Source organism: Rhinolophus ferrumequinum, chromosome X (assembly GCF_004115265.2).
Source record: "Rhinolophus ferrumequinum isolate MPI-CBG mRhiFer1 chromosome X, mRhiFer1_v1.p, whole genome shotgun sequence".
Classification (NCBI taxonomy): domain Eukaryota; kingdom Metazoa; phylum Chordata; class Mammalia; order Chiroptera; family Rhinolophidae; genus Rhinolophus; species Rhinolophus ferrumequinum.
Window position 1 is genome coordinate 100,599,577 of NC_046284.1, and position 21,631 is coordinate 100,621,207.

The window sequence follows — 21,631 nt, forward strand, 5'->3', positions numbered from 1 at the left end:
TAATTGTGGTTTTTGCAATTATTTTTAACTTTTTAAACCGCAATTACTTTTGCACCAACCTAATAGTACAAAAATCATGTCTAAATTAACAGACCGGCCAATGAACATTATTAATGTCTCCTCCCATTCTGCTAAACTGGTCTCTGGCATAGTCTCTTCAGTCGTTGTTCACCCCACGCCACCCCCAAACTCTGAGAAGAGTGCTGCATGGCCAGCTCTGCCATAACTGCTCTCCAGTGATGAAAACACAAAATACTGGGACCTAGGAACGCGTTTCTCCACTTTGCAGTGTTGATGTACAGAGGGTGCCAAAAAAAGGTATACCCATTTTAAGAAAGGAAAAAACTGTATTAAAACTGTAATGCTCAATATATACTGATGACAAAAGATGAATACAAGTCATATTTGACTTCTGCAATTACAAGAGGTGCTCAAAGTGGTTACTGTCAGCTTCCAGACACTTCTGATTATGGCAAACATTGTTTGGTAGACTTCTGTGGCGAGCATGTAAACTGTTCCAACACCACAGCAGAAGCAGCAGGACTTGTTACCGTGGGAGGCCTCCCGGATCTTCCCTTGTGCACATCACACACAGCACCATGCGTCTCAGACTTATCAAGAATAAGTGCAAATTGTTAGGCGTGTTGGAGTTTCTGTGGCATACTCTCGCCTCCATTGTCGTTGTACTTCCACAACACTCACGAATTTCAAATACCACTTCAAAATGGTCTTGCGCTCCTCGAATGACAACTGTGCTTCCACCATTTTCTTTGACTGTCCTGCCTGTCACATGGGGACGCTAGCATTCATTTGATTAACGCCATCTTTTAGCGAACGTCATACTACACATTGCTACTGTAATTCAATTCAACTTCGAAAAGTAATACATAGATAACATCTCTTAAAATATGTATACATATTTTTGGTATCCCTGGTATATAATTGGCCTTTTCTTATAATGTGTGTCTGAAACCAATCTAAGTCAGGAGCAGTGGTTGCTTCAGAAATATTTTTGAAAAATTGTGTTTGTTTTACTTAAGCAAAACAATTTGTTAAGATTGGGTTGTATTTTTTGAAGCAAAATATTTATAAACAGTAGTCATTAGAGGCACTTCACAATGTAGTGATCAATCATTAGAACCTCAGAAATTGTTTTATAGAGCTTCACATTTTAATGGAAATGTGATCAGAAGGAGGGTAAGACATACCTTCAAGAGAGGCACTTATGTGCTTTTGTTTTCAGCTAATTTATAGAGTCATCATAAGAAGAAAGATTCCTCTCAGTAAAAATCACTTAATGGTGGATTACCACTTGATATGTAATCTCTTCTCTTATTCTATTTTATATCCACATTTATTCAAGTGCTAATTAATGTGAGCTATGAAACACTTTATTCCTGCATTATAGTTTTCGCAATTACTGCCATTGATTATTTCTCATTTATTAGCATCTATATACACACACACCTATATATGATAGTGATTTTTTTTAAAAGCACTGTACGTAGTACTTCTTAATAATTTGAATACTGTAAAGGAAATTATTGGATATGTCTAACAAGATAAGCCTTATTCATTGTTGTCTGAAAACACCAGTACTGCTATAGAGAAGTGGTACCAGGTTCAAAAGTAATCGCCAAAGGTAACCTAAGTTCAGTTTAGTTGGGCTAAAAATAATTTCTCTAAATTATATGTTCCATCACTTTGAGATCAATTTATACCAGGTGATAAAGTGCTTTTGGAAGTTATAAGTGATAAACCATGTGTTTAAGAACCCCAATATTTTCCCAAGATAATTTAAGACATTTACATTTCTGACTAAAATAAGAAGTTTCAGTCTTATAAATCTGAAAATAACTTAGCTTTTTGTAAAAATCTAAGCAGTTGCTCAATGCATAGGAAGTTTTGTATAAGTAAAAACTTTTTTTTAGCATCAGAAGTTTCCTTTTATTGGAACACTTTTGCAATTTTGGAGGTCCTATATATATATATATATATATATATATATATATATATTTTTTTTTTTTTTTTTTAATTTTTTATTAAATTTTTTTGGGTGACATTGGTTAGTACAATTATATATGTTTCAAGTGTACAATTCTGTAATACATCATCTGTTTATTGTATTGTGTGTTCACCACCCAGAGTCAGTTCTCCTTCCATCACCATATATTTGACTCCTTTTACCCTCTTCTACCACCCCTCACCCCTTTACCCTCTAGAAACCACTAAACTGTTGTCTGTGTCTGTGAGTTTTTGTTTCTTTGTGTGTCTTGTTCATTTGTTGCTTTCAGTTTTATATCCCACATATGAGTGAAGTCATATACTTCTCAATTTTTTCTGTCTGACTTATTTCGCTTAGCATGATAATTTCAGGATCCATCCATGTTGTCACAAATGGCAGTATTTCATCTTACGACAGAGGAGTATTCCATTGTGTATATGTACCACATCATCTTTATTCAATCATCTATCTGAACACTGTTTGTTTACTTATCTTGGCCACTGTAGATAAAGCTGCAATGAACATAGGAGGACATATATCTTTTTGGATAAATGTTTTCAGATGTTTTGGGTAGATACCCAGGAGAGGGATGGCTGGATCATATGGTAGTTCTGTTCTTAATTTTTTGAGGAACATCCATACTGTTTTCGATAGTGGCTGTACCACTTGGGATTGAAGAATTTAAATTGTCGCTTTTTGCAGAGGACATGATGCTTTATATGGAAAACCCTGGAGACTCCATCAAAAAATATTAGAAACAATAAACAGATACAGTAAAGTTGCAGGATACAAAATCAATGTACAAAAATCCATTGCATTCCTATATATTAACAATGAAATTTCAGAAACAGAAATGAAAAAACAATTCCTTTTGCAATTGCAACAAAAAGAATAAAATACCTAAAAATAAACTTAACAAAGGATGTGAAGCACCTATGCCCTGAAAACTATAAGACATTATTAAAAGAAATTGAAGAAGACAGAGAAATGGAAAGCTATTCCATGTTCATGGATTGGAAAAATCAACGTAGTTAAAATAGCCATATTACCAAAAGCAATAGACAAATTTAATGTAATCCCCATCAAAATCCTAATGGCATTTTTTAAAGAAATAGAACAAAAAGAAAAATTGTCAGATTTGTGTGGAATCACAAACAAACTAACAAAAACAGCAACAACAAAAAACAGACACATAGACCAATGGAATAGAATTGAGAACCCAGAAATAAACACACATCTATATGGGCTGATAACTTTTGACAAAGGAACCAAAAACATACAATGGAGAAAAGAAAGCCTCTTCAATACCGTAAATGGTAGTGGGAAAATTGGAAAGCACATTCAGAAGAATGAAACTAGACTGCTATCTGTTGCCATTCACCAAAATTAACTCAAAGTGGATCAAAACCCTAAACATAAGACCTGAAGCAATAAAGTGCATAGAAGAAAACATAGGTACTGAACATATGGATCTTGGGTTCAAAGAGGATTTTATGAATTTGATCTCAAAGGCAAGGGAAGTAAAAGCAAAAAGAAATGAATGGGACTATATCAAACCAATTTTTATTTCTGTTAATGTCTTATCAGTTCCAATGGAAATAGATTGGTTTTTCTTTCTTATCCTAAAAGTGATACATCCTGTTTCACATCCAATTGCTCATTTAAATAAATATAGATAAAGTATTCATCTAAATTTTAACTTTTTGTCATGTCCCATTTCATAGGTAGCCTATGGTTCTATTTGTTACTTAAAAATATTACACGTATAATATTTATTTATTCTAAAGTAGACTAAACTATGTCATACAATAGAATTTCAATGTATTTTTTTTAAATGTATGTATACATTTAAATGTATGGCTTTTAATGGCAAGGGCATTTACATTTTCCTATTTGCCCTTCTTTCATCTGATTTTTGAATGAGTTAGGAACAATACACAATGCTAATATAAACTTAATTTACTAAACAGAAACAAAATCATCCTATTATTCATTCTACACACTATGTGCCAATAAAATCTTATACTTTGAAATAGTTATAATAAAAATATTGTGTGAAAGCAATGTTTTCACTATTATATCTGTAAAAGTGTTAATTCCTCACTATAGGGATGAAATTTCAGCGTAGTAAAAATAGTTTTAAATTTATAATTCCATATGGATAGAATCTTGTAATAGATATTTTCAGTAATAGGAAAATTGGAAAATTTTAGAAAAAATAATGTGATAAATATTAAGTACACACTGGGTTCAGCGTTTATGTAAAGTTCTGGGAACCAATTTCAAGGGGCGGGGGAACAGTAACAATAGAAACGATGAAAATGAGAAGAAATATAACAGTGAGCCTAAATTGAGGTCGTATTAGGTTTTTTCCCTGTGCTGAGCTTCCTTTTCCATTTAGGAGGTTTCCAGGCTTCCTCATAGCAATCTGTCCAACCCGAGGTGTAGAGAGCTTAAGTAATTTTGCCAATGCCACACACCCATTGAGTATTAAAACCTAGATTTGAATTCTAGCCTGCCTGGCATCAGTATGGTCTTTGAATGACCGATATATGCCTCTCCAATATAAAACTCAAAATCTAGGTGAAAAGAAGGAAGAAAAAAACAAGAGAAAATGTTATACAATATAATATGGCAAAATATGAAACTATGTGAACACTTTATATACGATGTCTTTATATCTTTACTGTAGAAAAGACTCTGATATAAGCATTTTACATGATTCATTGAGAAAAAGTGTTAATTACTTTATCTGTGGTGAGGTGTGTATATGTTTGATGCACTCTGGCAACCAAGCTTCAAGTTGCAGGAATAGGCACAGAAAACTAAATATTTGCCTCTAGAAACTTAAAAAAATAAAGACAAATGGATGGACAGGAACATGGAACTGGGTATAATGTAAAGTCCTGCTAAAGCAATTGATGACATTGGTTATTACTCAAGGCAAAAGGAGCGTGGTAAAGGGAGACATAAAGTTAAAAACAGATATCTTAGAAGGAGATGGTAACGGGAGGGAAGCAAAGATGGTTCCAAGCTCCTGAAAGGCAGGACTTGAACAAACAGCACAGAAGGGCTAAGCCTTCAAAGGAGGCACAAGAGGTAAGAAATTTCAGTTGAGGAAAGAGGAGGTAAAGAAAAACTCTCCAAAGAAAACATGAAAAATATTTTACTAAGCAAATCGACAGATAGCAAAAGATATATGAGGTGTGATCAAACAATACGGTGAATGTTTAAGTAAAAGACAATGTATTACAGTAAAAGACACATTGCCATTAATCCCCCTCAAAATATCCCCCCTCACTTCAAACACACTTATCTCATCGTTCTTGCCACTTTCTGAAACAGTTCTGGAAGTCCTCTTTCGTGTCTTTTTCTTTTTTTCTTTTTTTTAGTTTCAGGTGTACAAAACAATGTAATAATTAGACATTTATCATTTATATCCTTCTCAAAGTAATAACCCCAATCTACTACCCCTCTGACATCGCACAGAGCCATTACATTTCCACTGTCTCTATTCCTAATGCTGTACTCCACTTCTTGTAAATATATATATATGTAAAATTATAGTTCAGCTTCATTATTGTTCAGCTTCAGCTTCAGGTGTGCAGTGCAGTGATCTTTACTTCATCCGCAATCATGACAAAATTCCATGTCACACATCACTTCCGGTACAGCAACTTCTGTCAAATAAAAACATTACGGTGTGACCTCATCCACCTTATTCACTGGATCTGGCACCATGCAACTTGTGACTCTTTCCCAAAGTCAAAATGATTCAGGGCATTGAGGCAGCCATGACAGTGCAACTAAAGACACTCACGAAAGAAGCCTTCCAGAACTGTTGCAAAAAGTGGCAGGAACAATGGGATAAGTGTGTTCGAAGTGAGAGGGAGTGTTTTGAAGGGATTAATAGCAATGTGTCTTTTATTGTAATATTTTTTTTAATTTAAACATTCACTGTATTGTTTGATCATACCTCGTATACCATGCTACATTTTCTCATTGCAGCAGAAGACAAACTGGGGTTATTTATGCTAAAAAGCATAAATCTAAAAAGCAATTGTAGAGGAAGAAGCAATGAAAATATGTGTTAATACAGGAAAGATGACCCCAAGGTTTTAAACTTCTTTGTGAGATAAATACATTTACATTCTCTTTAGTAGCCAAGGAAGGATATCTGGGAAAATATCAGTGATTTTTGTCTTTTTCAATACTCCTTTGAAGAAACAGTAGCCTATCTGATGGAAGCTTTTCAATTAAATGAGAAAATTAGGTAATCTTATAAATAACTATATTTCCCAGGTAATGTATATATACCTTGTGTAGTTTTCAAAACCTGTCATTAATAGCAGTTTCTCCTGGAGGGAGTATTTTAAAGATGTGATTTATTTTCCTTTCTTACTTCTCAGTTCCAGGATGAAATTAACTCACAAATTTGATTAGAAATAGATCCTAGAGAGAAGTAAATACATTGAATTCAGAAGTAACATAAAATTAGATCATATTTAGTTGTGCATGAGGTCATACAGTGATAAAACATGGATAAACTCAAATCGTTTATTAGCCAACTTAGGTTCCTTTATGCAAATCCTAGGGAAAAGGGGCTCATTGTAGGATACATTCTCAACGGCAATTTATTCCTAAAAGCCATTTTCATAGGGTACATTACAGGCCACAGACGTGCCTCACAAATTCAAAGGCCTAAACCTTCTACATGCACAGTAATAAACTCAGAGAATAATTGTAAAGATGATGATTCTGGAACTTTTTAATGGCCCCAATCATTAGCAGAGATTAAAATCATACTCAACATTCTATATTTACCAAGGCAATAAAGTGGACTAATCTATTTTAAAGGGGTTTTAAAATGCAGACATGAAACAAACAAAATGATTTTGATTTAAACATCATAAAAAACATAAGTTAAATTTATCAAATTATTCTGTTTTATGGTTGTTCTGAGTGAAGTGATTATATTTAGCCCAGGGAGACTAGGAGAAGATGAAGTATGGGTATGGCATTGGATTTACTAAAAGGATTGTATTGTTTGGTTTAACAAACTGTATTAAGGAACTGGTATGTACCAAATATTGTGCTAGGAGCAAATGATGCTCAAGTTATGTGGTGAATACTTTCCACGTGGTCAAGAGAGAATATGAATAGATCTGGAATTAATTAGAAAACTCAGTGTTTTTCAATGTAGACACTTGACCACTTGAAAATGCTCTGAGTCAAACAAGGTAATTTATGAACACTGGATTATTAGTGAGGCAGAATAGCCATGTCCTCAATATGGTAACTGGCATAAAACAGGTAATTTTGATCATCTGCTCTTTAATTATAAAATTAGAAAATCTAAGGTAAAACAAATGAATATTTTTTCCCTATAATGGACTGACATTTGCAGTATAGTTAACTTTTTTTTCAGTAATTAAGTTTTATTGTTTCCTTAGAAAACCATTATACACACACACACAAAACCTTTACATTTTTTTCCTTAAAGATCATATTATCTGAATAGACAAAAATGTGTTTTTTAAATTTATAATTGTGTTCTTTGAGTATTTTTCCTCTTAGTCTGACTTCCATGAAACCACTTGCTAGCAGTGTGAGGAAGAGGTAGAAAGCCTGAATCCGGAGTGAACTTTATATTGATTTCATTGGTTAATAATAAGGTAGTGAAAATAAGACGTGGCCCATCTTGTATGTAGGTATAAGACAGATGTTGAAACCTCAGCTCCAGCACTTTCTAGTTGAGTTTACTTTAAAAATTTTTATTTTCTGAACTGTGAAGTGTATAAAATGCCTACCTCACAGTCTTTGTTAACATGATGAAATGGTATGATACAGAAAAGAATTTGTACATCGTGAAGTGCTAGGTCAACATTAGGAATTTATTTATAGTATTTCAATGTAAATTACATATATAATATTTATATGTGTTATATATATATATATATATATATATATATATATATATATATATATTTCTCTTTCATTTTAAACTTAGAGTTCATTCATTGTTTAAATAAGTCATTTTGTATTTCTGGTCCCATTACAGAGGTATCTAATTGTCCTTAGGATATTAAAGTTTGATCTTTATAAATATTCATTAGTAGAAGTTAAATGATTATTTCTAAGTAGACTGTATTTGAATACTTGTTGTTTGTTTTTGAGAATTTTCTTTGCTATTAAAGCCATCCAAACTCAATTCCATTAAAGCTGTCAGTACTTTAGCAGATTTCTAAACAGTAATGGTTGAATATATTAGAAATTTGCAAACATATATTATGAATAGCATCTGGAGACCAGGGGAGGGTGGGTCATCTGGACGCCTGCTAAAGTCTTGGAAAAGTCTGTTTGTCTTAATGATGGTTGACTGGCTTCTGCTATAGATGCAGAGTTTTGCTTTAAGTGATTTAACGAAGTGCCTAATAACCCTTCTGGTAAATGTCACTGGGACTGAACTCACTTGAACTTCGCCTCTCTAAGGAAACAGCTATAACTTGCTTTTTCTTTTCTAACGTGGTAACAGTCTTTAATCTATGTTATGCTCAGGCCATTCACTGTTAATAAAGTATTTGAAAGGGATGCTTTTACTATATTGAATAGAGCTCTTGGAACGTTCTTTAATATTTATGATCGCTTTCCACTGTTGTGTCTCCCAACTATGGCCACCCACTTTTTTCTTTTTAATAATAGTTATTGAATTATCCAAATTAATAACAAATATTTCCCTCCTGCTAGAAACTTGGAAACTGTTATGGAAAGGATTGGACGTAATTTAGTGGAGTTTTAATTTTGGAGCTAGGTCAAAGCAGCACAGAAGTATATTTTAGTGCAGAGGATCGGCTATTAGAGATCTGAGTTCGAATCCTGCTCTACCACTTATTAACTGTGACATTGGGCATGTTATATTTTTGAATCTTTGGATTCTCCATTTGTAAAATAAGGTTGTTGGAATGATTAAATTAGATAATGCATGTGAAGCAGTCAGCATACAGTTAGAGGATTTACTTAAAAAAAAATTTTGATTACATATGATACATGTCAGAGGTCATGTCATTTATTTGAGACCCAAAGATGAATAATATATGATCCCTGAATTTAAGAAAGTTATAACCTAGCATAGCACACAGGCATGTAAACTGCTTGTCATTTTGCCAGGCACATACTACAGTCATGTGCCGCATAACTATGTTTTGGTCAATGACGGACCATATGTACGACAGTGTCCCATATGATTATAACAGAGTTGAAAAACTCCTTTGGCCTAGTGACGTGGTATCACAATGCATTACTCACCTGTTTGTGGTGATGCTGGTGTAAACAAACGTACTGTGCTGCCAGTCGTATAAAAGTATCACACATACAGTTATGTACAGTACATAATACTTGATAATAATCAAGTATTTGCTATACCATTTATTGTTATTTTAGTGTGTGCTCTTTGTATTTATTTTTTTTTAAAGCATGCCATGTTTTGCTGGCAGCAGTCTCATACATTTTGTGTTTACCATGTCTCTGTTTATAAAATTTTCTCTTGTGCTTGATTTATTCTCGTGTGGTTCTGTACAGTAACATATTGTAAAGGCTTGTGGCCTTGGGACAATAAGCTATACCATATAATATAGGTGTGTAGTAGGCTATACCATCTAGGTTTGTGTAAATACACTCCATGTTTGCACAACAAACAAATCATCTAACAACTGCACTTCTCAGAACATATCCCCTTTGTTAAGTGACGTATGGCTTTTATGTACTTAATAAGTGCTTAATATATGCTCACAGCTATATAAAACTATTTCTTGATTGTTCCCTGCATCTCAGGATAACACTCTGCACACTGATAGAGTGGTTCCCTTTAAGGAGGTCCTACACTGGTGAATACTGTGTATTTCTTAATACTGTTGAAGGAAGATCTATCTAAAATAAACTGTAATAAATATTTCTTCCTATTTGCCTTATCTTTTATTTGCATATTAAGATATTTCATAAAAATTAATTAAGCATTTTGTGGTTAACCAAATTATATATTTACTATAAATCTTGTAAATAACGAAATACACATATGCAGCAATGATTGTCTTGGCAAATTCTTTAATTTTGCAGTATTGATAAAACTCCAGTATACGTGTATATACGTGTACAGTTCAGACATAGTGTATTCACAAATGTTGTATTTATTATCACCAGTAATTTCTGTGCCATTTCAAGAACCATTTATAAGTTGCTGTGAAACTATTAAAAGTATGATTGGCCATAGTCACTGCTAACCACTTCAATTTGGCGGAGTACATAAAGATCTTTTAAGCTGTTAAAAAACGCTGAGGCTTTTTTTTTTTTTTTTTTTTTTCCTTCTAACAATCAGTGAGACTCCTGAAATCGTCTCCTAAGAGAGTAAATATTACAATTTGTAAGGCATGATTATCATCATCGGTTGTAATTATGTAGCATTATGGTAATGAGCGCAAAAGCATTGTGGTTCCTTTTTCATATTTCTTAAAATAAATTCTTCACAACCTCAGCGATATCTCCAATAAACGTAGATACATTGTTTTTAAAAGGAGGGTTGAAATGACGTTTCCAACCAGTTTTTGTTTTTCAAAGTAGCTATTAAAATTTACATGGGTTATTTTCTGTTAATATAATATAGAGATAATTTGATGCGATGTCATGCTCTTAACACTATAGGGCATTGTCTTAATCCTAATGGCAAAACTGTTTTAATCCCACCGAAAAAGAGGAATAAAACTGTGTACGATGCTCCAAACACAAACGTGATATACTCCGTATATATTATACCTGTTGATAAGTCACAAATCCCATGTGTTAAATTATATCCCAAATTATATCCCTAAGATTTTACTATGTTTTACAACTTTAATGTTTTAATGATAATTCCTGCTTTGGCATGTGTTGGCCTGTCTTGATTTTTTTAATTTTTAATTTTTGATAAAATGATTTACATATTGTTTATAACATTCTAATAGATTTTTAAATGGCATTGCATAGAGCTAGTTGAATGTTCTTAAGCATTTGCATTGTACATGCTTTCTTATGAAAAAATAAATTGGTAATTTAATTTGTAGTAAATACACTCATTATTTTCAGCTGTTAACTATTCAGTTGCACAATTAAATAATTATATTGTGAAGACTAAAGTGAATATTAACATAAAATTTCTTTTTCCCATTATGTTTGACTTCACATACTTTGTAGCTAGCACCAATGAGATTGAATGCAAAAGCTAAAACACTAGTGCTGGGGGTATGGCATAGAAAGAAAAAGATCTGTCTATAAAGGAATAAAAATAGTGAGCAGTAGAAACACAGTGAATGAGCACAAGGTGGGTTAATATAAGAAAAGCCAAAATGTGGTTAACTGAGCAGTGCTGTTGTTGTCGTTGTTAATTTCTTAATAATTAGACCTTGGATTTTTAATTGTTAAGAAAATTAACCAGGATGCCTTCTTAAGTCCAAAGAAGCTCTCTCCATAACTAATGTTAAAGTCATTTCCATGTTCCTTAAAGAAAATTAAATGAAAAGAATATGATGAACATTTTGAGAAAATATGAAGCCAAACTACTACATTGGAAACAAAATCACATAGCTTACTCTGTAACTATTTTACTGATCTATTATAGTAATATGAATCTATAATAGAATAGATTAATAAAATATATAATCTATTTATGATAATATAATCTGATATATTTTAGTTTTCAGCTTTGAGATCTCTACATGTATCTAATATTACATCAGTTTTCTAAATTAAGCAGATGCAGATATATGAAATGAATGAGACAGCATGTGTAAAGCTCACAGCCCAGCCCCTGCGACTGTTTAAGACAGATATACCAAAGGAAGTTCATTTCTAATCAGAAAGCTATTTAGTCGTAGCTAAAACACAAATCCCACTCACTGCTTTTGATGCCAATGTATCTTTTTTTTCTGTGGGACTGAAAGTGAAAGAGGCCTAGAAGGGGCCTGTTCGTAAGTGTCCTCATTTATGCTCGTGTTGCTTGAGGAGAAGGTAGCAGAACGCAATAGGAGTTGCAAAAACGTGGAATAAGCCAATAGATTATCATGTGGGCGAGTACTTTTCAATGTTAGTTGGGAGCCCTGTTGCCATCTGGGTGTTGCCCATGCCTCATATAGACCGAGGCACATTATCATCCATAATCGAATCCTAAGAACCTTTTAAACTGCTGGAAATTGAACCAAGAAAATATCTCAAAGCCATCCTTTTCATCTTGACACCAAATCATAGCATAAGCCGGTCTGTCAAGGATGCTGGTGCTCCCTAGGCAAACCTTACATGTTGAAATGATGAATAACATTCTCTTCAAAGTTCTGTGCCCCAAAGGACAGTTAGTCATTTTATATATGATAATATTGATATTTTCTCAGATAATCTGATAAACTATCAGATTTAAATTTTGGCTCTTTGAAGAGTGTTACTATTCAGAAGTATTAATTCAACCTAAGCTCTTATACTCATCGATATGTTTAATACTAGCTATCAGAAATTCTTGACAAGTTTTTGTAATCATTTTCTTTTCTTACTTTCATTTTTCTGTAATCATTTCATATCCTTAATATATGGATAATATATTTTTAATCCTAGTGTATAGTCTGTATCTCTTTTAATAATGTGATTATTAGCTGTCACTTTTTAAATCTGTGGATAGGACCATTTTGAAATGTTTTAAGCTCAGGAAATCTGATAGCTGTAGGTTTAGCTCAGACTATAGATCACTTGTGGAGATTAGAACTGCCAGGAAAAATAAAAAGTTTAAGCCGTCCTTTGAGTATTCTAAAATAGGGAAGTTTTCCAGAGCATTGGTTTCTAAAGCTTCCATTATTTCTTGATGTTGAGCTTTCAGGATTTAGCTGCAATATTTACTCAACATCTAAGCCGTGTTTTTTTATCAGTCATATTTTTATACCTTTCATAATCAAACCGCTTATCATTGAAAAATATATGTTGCCATGACCCTGGAAGAATTCACCTTGGTATTTTTTTTTTTGATGTGTGGAATATGAATTCAATTCTAGAATGACAGAGATGTTGCAAAGAAAAGCTAAGAAAATCAGCTTTTCCTTAATAGTCTGTCAAAATCATTGGCTACCATGTTTCCCCAAAAATAAGACCTAGCCGGACCATCAGCTCTAATGCATCTTTTGGAGCAAAAATTAATATAAGACCCAGTCTCATTTTACTATAAGACCAGGTATAATATAATATAATATAATTAATATAACCAACATAATTAATATAATTAATGTAACTAATATAACTAAATAATATAATATAATATAATATAATATAATATAATATAATATAATATAATATAATATAATATCGGGTCTTATATAAAATAAGACCAGGTCTTATATTAATTTTTGCCCCAAAAGATGCATTAGAGCTGATGGTCTGGCTAGATTCTTATTTTCAGGGAAACACGGTAGCAGTTAATCAGTGCTGTTTTTCCAAAGGTGCCTTCTCTTTTTTCTCTGAAGAAAATCATCTTCTGCTGTTAGGCCACCAGCGTGTTCGCATTGTGCCTGCAAAGATGTGTGGCATGAGGAAAGAACATGGGCTCTGGTTAGAAGAGCTACAGTGAAGCCAAAATTAGGCTCCTTATTGGTTTTCCCATCATAGCCAAATGACAAAGAATGCTTCCCTTTTGTAATAGCTGCCGTTGGAAATGAAACGCATGAGCAGAGCTATCAGAGAAGACAATTGGCTGGCGTCTCAGGCAGTACCTCACGGGATGGCCCGTGTGGATGCGTTTCCATTGGCCAGGGTGTGTTCCTCACCTTTGTGTCGGCTCGCATAGACTGGAGGACCCTACCAGAGAAAAGCTAACCTTGCAGTCTGCATCCAGACAGGCGCACCCTTTCATTTTCAGTACTCGTTCTATCTTTTCAAGGACTGGATACAGTGGTACCTCGGTTTTCCAAGGTAATCCGTTCCGGACGACCGTTCGAGTTCTGAAACATTGGAAAACAGCCGACAGCGAGGCCTCAGGATCTTGCATTCAGCGGAAGCCGCATGACATGTTTGACTTCTGAGGTGTGTTCGAAAACCGAAGCATTTACTTCCCGGGTTACAGTGTTCGTAGACCAAAATGTTCGTCAACGGAGCCGTTCGAAAACCGAGGTGCTACTGTACTAGAGTCTTCTTCCAGAGTAACTGAGTAAATGATTTCTTTTTCATGTCATAGCATTAAAACGCAATGGGATGGTTTGGAGGAGCATTTCCATGGGGCTGTGGAAAACCCTGAAGAATTATCGCTGCCTCACAACTGAGAGCTTTACCATTCTAGATGCTGTAAGGTGGGAGGTTTCCTTTCTCAGAGACACAAACCTGTGCTATTCACTTGCCTGTTTCCCAGACCTTCAGATGGAGAGCAACCCTCTCTAATCTGAAGGCACGCTTCCTTCAGCTTTGTTAACGTCAGGGATCTTAGTGTATTTTGCACACATTTTCTGGGAATATCTCCCTCTTTCTTTCTCTGAAGACAATCTATACTTCACTCCCAAGGGACTTCTTGAACTTTCTAAATCTATGCAGTTGGTGTTGATTTTTCTAGGTAAACTGCAAGGATAATCTTTGATTCTAATTCTTAAAGATCCTACTATGTCATCACTTTTGATCGACTTTATTTAGCTCGTGGTTTCTTGACGAGGACTTATTAAACATTAAAAAGTTAAGGTTTTTCACCTACATTTTTTTTTTTTTTTAGGGGGAAGGAAATGTTTATTTTTTGAATGCAATCGCCATAATTTTTCAGGTTTAATTTTATGGCAAACTTGATCAGTAACACTTCCAGGAGTTCACAATTTCAAGGCTAATGTTCCAATTAAGGTAATATGGTTATCAATTTAATATAAATGAAGCTCTTTAAAAAGGCTAAAAGCAGTCTGACCTCAAAGGACAACAGAAATGACGCAGACTTTAGTGGCAGTAGCACAGGTACACTCCAGGACGGCATAGGTCGGAGAGAAAGATCCTAACTGATGCTTAGAAAGAAATACCGCGATTTTCTTCTACACACATGTTTGGTCGCTACATGCTAGTGTGAGTAAGGCACGGTGACAAGCGCTGGCATACACAGGGTGCACAGGCGGCCGTGGCAGGCAGGCGCAGGGAGGAGACGCTTCTGGGTGGCGCTCAGTCATCTTCTCCTCCACAGAGCAGCAGGAGGGCTTTCTTGTAATCCCCAGATGTGTCACCCTTAATCATGGAATACAGCGAGGTGGCGAAGTTCTTCCGGAACTCCTTGCGGATGTTATATAGATCGGTCTCACTCCTGGAAACCACCACTCTGATGAGGGTTTGATCATCCGTTCCAGCGCCCTTCATAGCATAGTAGAGGGTTTCTGCAAGGTAGGCAGGAATGCTTCGAATGGATTTCACAATAGCAAGGAGTAGTTGCTCCAAATTACCAGAAGTCTCTCGGTCAATGGTTTCCTCAATTTGAAATCCTGATATAGTCATATATTTGTCAAACACCCTTCTCAAATGAGACACACTTCGTGTTCCGAAGATAGTGATAAACTTCTCTTCATCTGTCCCCCATTTAAGTTCTCCAGCCTGAAACAAAGCCTGGGCATCTTGTTCAACCCGAGCTTCGTCAATTGCAGTATCAGGGTCTCTATTAGCCTGAAGGAGAACCACCAACATCCTCTGGTAGTACCCCGAAGTGTCCCCCACCACGTCATCTTCCAGGCTGGAGCCATACTCTTCTTCATAAACTTGCTTTATGGCTGTCAGTTCTTCAGGGGTCCTTGAAGCAATAATTTCTGTCAGTACTTTTTCATCTGTCCCAGCTCCCTTAAGAGCGTGCTTCAGTTCATAGGCATCGTAGAGCCAAGAGGGTTTCATCAAAGCCACGATCAGTTTTTCAAATTTTCCAGTCAGTTCTGACTTCAGGTCGTCCAGAAGGTCCCGGCCATACAGCGTCTTAAAAGCCTCGGCGATTTCCTGGCGCTGAGTGTTACTGCGGGATGTCAGCAGGGTCAGGATGCTCTCCTCATCTGTGCCCAGGCCTTTCATGGCATTCCGGAGAGTTTCTGCGTCAGCCTTCGCATCAAATCCAGGGTAGTCAGTAACCGTGCCTCTGAGAACCTGTGCCATGGCGACTGCTCAGGTCCGGAGAAGGGACGCGGGCCAGACGGAGGGACCAAGTGCCGAAACGTCCCGGGGAGCGGCGGGGCGCAGGCGACAGCGCGGCGGGCAGGGCTGAGATGCAGGCGCAGAAGCTCACCTACATTTTTAATAATGTAGGTGAAAAACCTTTATTAACTTTATAGTACCACATACTGGTGGGTATTTCTAGTAGTAGCTGCAAGTTTTCGATTGTTTTTCCAATCTTTCAGTAAGTTTTCTGTGTGCAGTTCTCTGCTTTAAATGATAACTTTCTTGAAGGGTAGGGATTGAAACATCTTTTGCTTTCAGTACAATGAACAGTAGAGTAGAAGGATTAAAAGAGATTGGTTGTGATCATTTGGGGGCTAGTTCTTAGGGTTCACTCTTGGTGTACATTCTGTGGATTTGGGCAAATGTGTAATGACATGTATCCGTCATTATAATATACAGAGTATTTTTACTGCCCTAAAAATTCTGTGTTCCACCTATTTATCCCTCACCTTCCCCCTCTCCCCAACCTCTGGCAACCGGTGATTTTTTTTTTACTGTCTTCATAGTTTTTTGCTTCTTCCAGAATGTCATATAGTTGTAATCCAACAGTATGTAGCCCTTTCAGATTGGCTTCTTTCACTTAGTAATATGTATTTAAGTTTCCTCCAGGTGTTTTCATGGCTTCATAGTTCAGTTTTCTTTTAGCATTCAATAATATTCCTTTGTTTGGATGTACCAGAGTTTATTCATTTACTTACTGAAGGACATCTTGGTTGCTTCCAAATTTTGGCAAGTATGAATAAGGCTGCTATGAACATCTGTGTGCAGGTTTTTGTGTGGACGTATGTTTTCAACTCCTTTTGTTAAATACCAAGGAGTATAATCACTGGATCACATGGTAAGAGTATGTTGAATTCTATAAGAAACTGCCAAACTGTCTTCCACAGTGGCCATATCATTTCGCATTCCCACCGGCTATGAATGGGAGTTCCTGTTGCTCCACATCAACATTATTTTTTAATGTCCACATCATGCTTCTACTTTTATATAACTTTCTCTTCTATTTCATTAAAATGGTGCTTCTGTGTGGGTCCTGTAGTAATCCTAGAAGATCTTGAGTTATAGGCTAATAATAACTTGATTCATAACTTGCACAAATAAATGTCACTGCTGAGTGTTTGTAGCATTTTTTCAAATGTAATTCAGAGGTTCATCTCAGAAAAAAGACCCTGAAATAATGACTCAGTGCCAGCTTTGCTAACTTAACTTTCCAATTTTTAAGTTCTTCTGGGAAATAAGGTCAACATCCATTTTATCGTTTTCCTTAAACAATTATGTATACATTCCTATGTCAGTGGATAAATTAAGGGGGAGGTTCTGTAATGTTAATTCTTTCATGAGAACAAATTGTGAATCATGTTTTCATTTTATGTTATATTCTTTCCTGATGATTAGAAAGGGCGTGGTGGTCATTATATAGGTAACAATGCTTTAAAATGATATTATTCTCCTCTCAACTCTTAAAAAGCAAAAATCTTAAATAGGCTATGAAATAAAATATCTAGGAAACCAAAAGAATTATAATGTGCTTTGAAAGATTTTTGATAGATAATGTCTGATATGTGCAAAGTATTCCTTGTTAACCAAATACGATTAGAGCTATGGGCTACCTAAGCTTTTTCCTGAAGCTATTTTTTGTTCTATTTTCCAGAAGCCTCTCGTTTTTAGCACTGTGAATTAAAATTAGATCAGTCTACTATGCAGAAAAAATCTTATTTAGATTGTTGACACAGGCAAATAAGCATGTAAATTAGAGTACACTGCCACTATTTGCATGCCTCTCTAGACTGTTTCTAGTAAGATTGGCCTCAAGTAGGGATGTTGTTTTCTATATTCCTAAAGAAACAAGGAAACTGGGTGACCATGCATATTAACACATCCACATTTATGATACTCGCTTTCCTCCCCACAAAGTATGGATGCCAGTGTATGTATTCAGTTTCTGTGTGAAAGCCAGAATCACCTGTACAATGGAAATAATCATACTGACTGGGCAGGCCTATTGTATGGATCAAAGATAATATCTGTGAGACACCTGAGTCAGAATGTGTTTCATAACAACCCTAAAACATGGAAACTATAATGTTCTAGCATTTTAGGGACCCCTACTTTTAAAAAACTTTTTACTGACGTGTATATACATCTAGAAAAATGCATATTTCACAAGTATGTAGTTCCATGCATTTTCACAAACCGAGCACAGCTTTGTAAACAGCACCTACTTATTTTTTTGTGACAACTAATTGATGCTGTTTATTACAGTGTAGGAATTCAACTGTTTTCTCAACTTCTATTATTTCACCAAAATTAAGATACCAAAACCTTCTATCATATAAACAGTCTTTTTTATGATCTAGTAACAATAAAAAAATGTGTAAATTATTCATAACTCTTTCACTCACACGAAACAATGAAAACCAGAAGGCTGGATGAATAAAAATAAGTGCCATTGGAAATGGCCACCAGCAAATTGTATTAGGAATGCAGAGGAATAGAGCCTTGAAGAGTGAGCACAGTATGAATAGGAAAAGTAAGAAGAAAGGACATTCATATCACTTAGAAAGAACAAAGAAGGAAAAGCATACCATAACTGTTTGGGGAATGGGTTGAGTCATACTGAGTATAATTGGTAAGAAAGCAGAGCTGATGGTTGGTAATATTAAAAATATAGGTTGAAGCCTGATTGCAGGCAATTTGAGTGTATATATAATTTTTACTTTCAAGACTCATATTGGACAAAATCCCTTTCGGTGGTAGTTTCCTCGCTGATTAGGACCATTAGACTAGATAATCTGTAATAGTCCATATAATAATAATATTCTTTAATTTTATAGTTATCCAGAATGCCAGGATCAATAAACGATAAATATCCCTGCTATCTAGAAATAGATAGATAGATAGATAGATAGACAGATAGATAATCTATTCTAGAGAATTCCGAATTGTTTTCATAAGATTGGAATAAAAAATTGCCCTAATAATTTTAACTTTAATCCGAATTATTATTTTTTTAACTTTTTCAAATTAGTTTCAGGTGCACAAAACACTGTAATAGTTAGACATTTATCATTTATATCCCTCACACGGTGACAACCCCCCTTCCCCCATCCACTACTACCCCTCTGACATCGCAGACAGCCGTTACATTTCCATTGTCTCTATTCGTAATGAACAGCGCCTACTTTAAAAAACATTAAAAAAACACTGCATAGATGGGCGGGAGGGGTGGGGGGTGGGGGGGAGGGTGAGGGGATTGGAGGGCAGTCGGTGACCACAGGATGGCCACGGGGTTTGAAAATTAATCTGGGGAACGTAATTTGGTGGTTACCAGAGCGTAAGGGGGTTGGGGGGTGGGGGATGAGGGTGAGGGGGATCAAATGTATGGTGATGGAAGGGGAGCTGACTCTGGGTGGTGAACACACAATGTGATTTATGGATGATGTGATACAGAATTGCACACCTGAAATCTATGTAATTTTACTAACAATTGTCACCCCAATAAATTAAAAATAAATTAAAAAACAAACAAACAAACAAACAACAAAAAAAAAACACTGCAGAAGCCTCATAATTCGCCCATCCAGTCATTCATCCCCCCAAGAGTAATCACTAATCTGATTTGTAGCAGCATAGATTGGTTTTGTCCTCGTATTTGTTTTGCTGAATCAAGTCATATATAATCTTTTGTGTCTGGTTTTTAACTCACTATGTTTGTGTGATCCATCCATTCTCTTGCGTGTAGTTGTTGAACATTTATTTTCAGGGCTGCATAATATTCCATTCGGTGAATATAACAGTTCTATTATTGATTTAGCTATTATAAATAGTGCTGCTATAGACATTCTTGTATGTCCTTTGGTAAAAAAAAACTTACATATTTCTTACAAGTATATACCTAGAAGTGAGTTTGCCAGGTCTTAGGGTGCATTATACATATTTAGTTAGTTTTAGTAGATATTGCCAAATATCTTAAATATACAGCTGGATAAATTTTGTGATCTGTGCTTTTGCTAGAGAAAAATCACAGTTGAAAATACTTATATATATGATATCTTTCACTTAAAATAAGCATGGATTCTGCAATTAATGCTCAGATTACAGAATATTTTTCCAATTATGGGGTAGCAATTACCCCATCTCTCAGAATATTCTGGCTTGACTTTCTGGAATGTGTAGTCAACACAAGAATCCAAACACTCAAGACTCCCGCGAGCCCAGATGGATCCTTTGAACACAAGTACATAGTTGTCTTTCCTCTAGGATGATAGATCCCTGGACCAGATTTCACAGCTTGAATGTTTCAGCTTCTCTGTTCATCTCACCAGGGAGCCTTTGGGATCAGGTCACAACCTGTGCCACCATAGTCAGTGATCCTGTATTAACCCCCTACTTCCAAGACCCCATTTCGGAGGATCACCATTGTTTTCTGAGTGGATTTCTTACTACCTGAATTCCATATTCCCTATAGCAAGTCGACTTCATTTACTAAAATAGCTTAAGTTAGATTCATTGGCAACTGAGCTACTATTTATTCATTAGTTCCCTATTGCAAACAACTAATACTCAAATTCAATTTGGAACCATACATTAATTATAAAGCAGATCATGTTAGTGCCTATTAACTTTCATCCCAAATAAGTATCTCAGTAATGATCTTTGAAAATAGGCCTTATGCATCTGAAGGTCTGCTTTTGGAATATCTAGAGTCGTTGCGTGAATAACCTTTTTTAGGTTAATGAGTCAATAAAAATATGTTCCCTCTTTGGGCAGACACATTAGAAAAAGGCACCCCAACCTGGGGACAGGAGATGATGAGATGCAGCCCTGAATGAAGGCACATGGCCTAGAGACAGAAGTATGTGTTGGCTGTCGCATCCCTTACCCTACTTTGGGCGGCACGTCTTTATGCAGTGCACAAACAGCCCAACATATGTGACATCCCTGCTCATATCACACAACCAGACACATACACACACACACACACACACACACACAATGTATTGTCCCTTTTTGGACTGTACCCTTCTTGTTTTAATTAAATCAAGCTCCAAAGCCTTTTCATTAACCTAAGGTGAGTAAGCAAAATGGGGTTCCAGTATTTAAATTCAGAGAGATTGCAGTTAAATTTAAGTATTAGAAAGTAATATCTTGACAAGGTACAAGTATAGACAAAAAGAGAATTCAGAATATATAAGATTTCTGATAGAGGTTGCAGCCCTTATTTGTGGAAGAGTAGAAGAACAACTTTGGAAAGAGAAAAAGCAACGTTTTGTTAAGTCTCGCAAGAAGTATGACCAAATAATTATGTACATATTCCATTTGTAAAAGTTTCTAGTAACCACTAAACTATTGTCTGTGAGTTTTTGTTTCTTCATTTGTTTGTCTTGTTCTTTTGTTGTTTTCACTTTTATATAC

At 35.3% G+C, this 21,631-nt stretch overlaps 2 protein-coding genes across 7 annotated transcripts in view; one reads left to right on the forward strand and one right to left on the reverse strand.

Annotated features, from left to right (window-relative positions):
• The window catches only part of DMD (dystrophin), a 2,143,628-nt gene that overhangs the window by 1,158,060 nt on the left and 963,937 nt on the right, over positions 1 to 21,631 (forward strand). The window lies entirely within an intron of this gene.
• On the reverse strand, positions 14,743 to 16,275 carry LOC117024343 (annexin A5). Its single transcript, XM_033109743.1, has one exon. It carries the CDS (start codon positions 16,151 to 16,153, stop codon positions 15,188 to 15,190), a length of 966 nt encoding a protein of 321 aa, XP_032965634.1. The 5' UTR covers positions 16,154 to 16,275; the 3' UTR covers positions 14,743 to 15,187.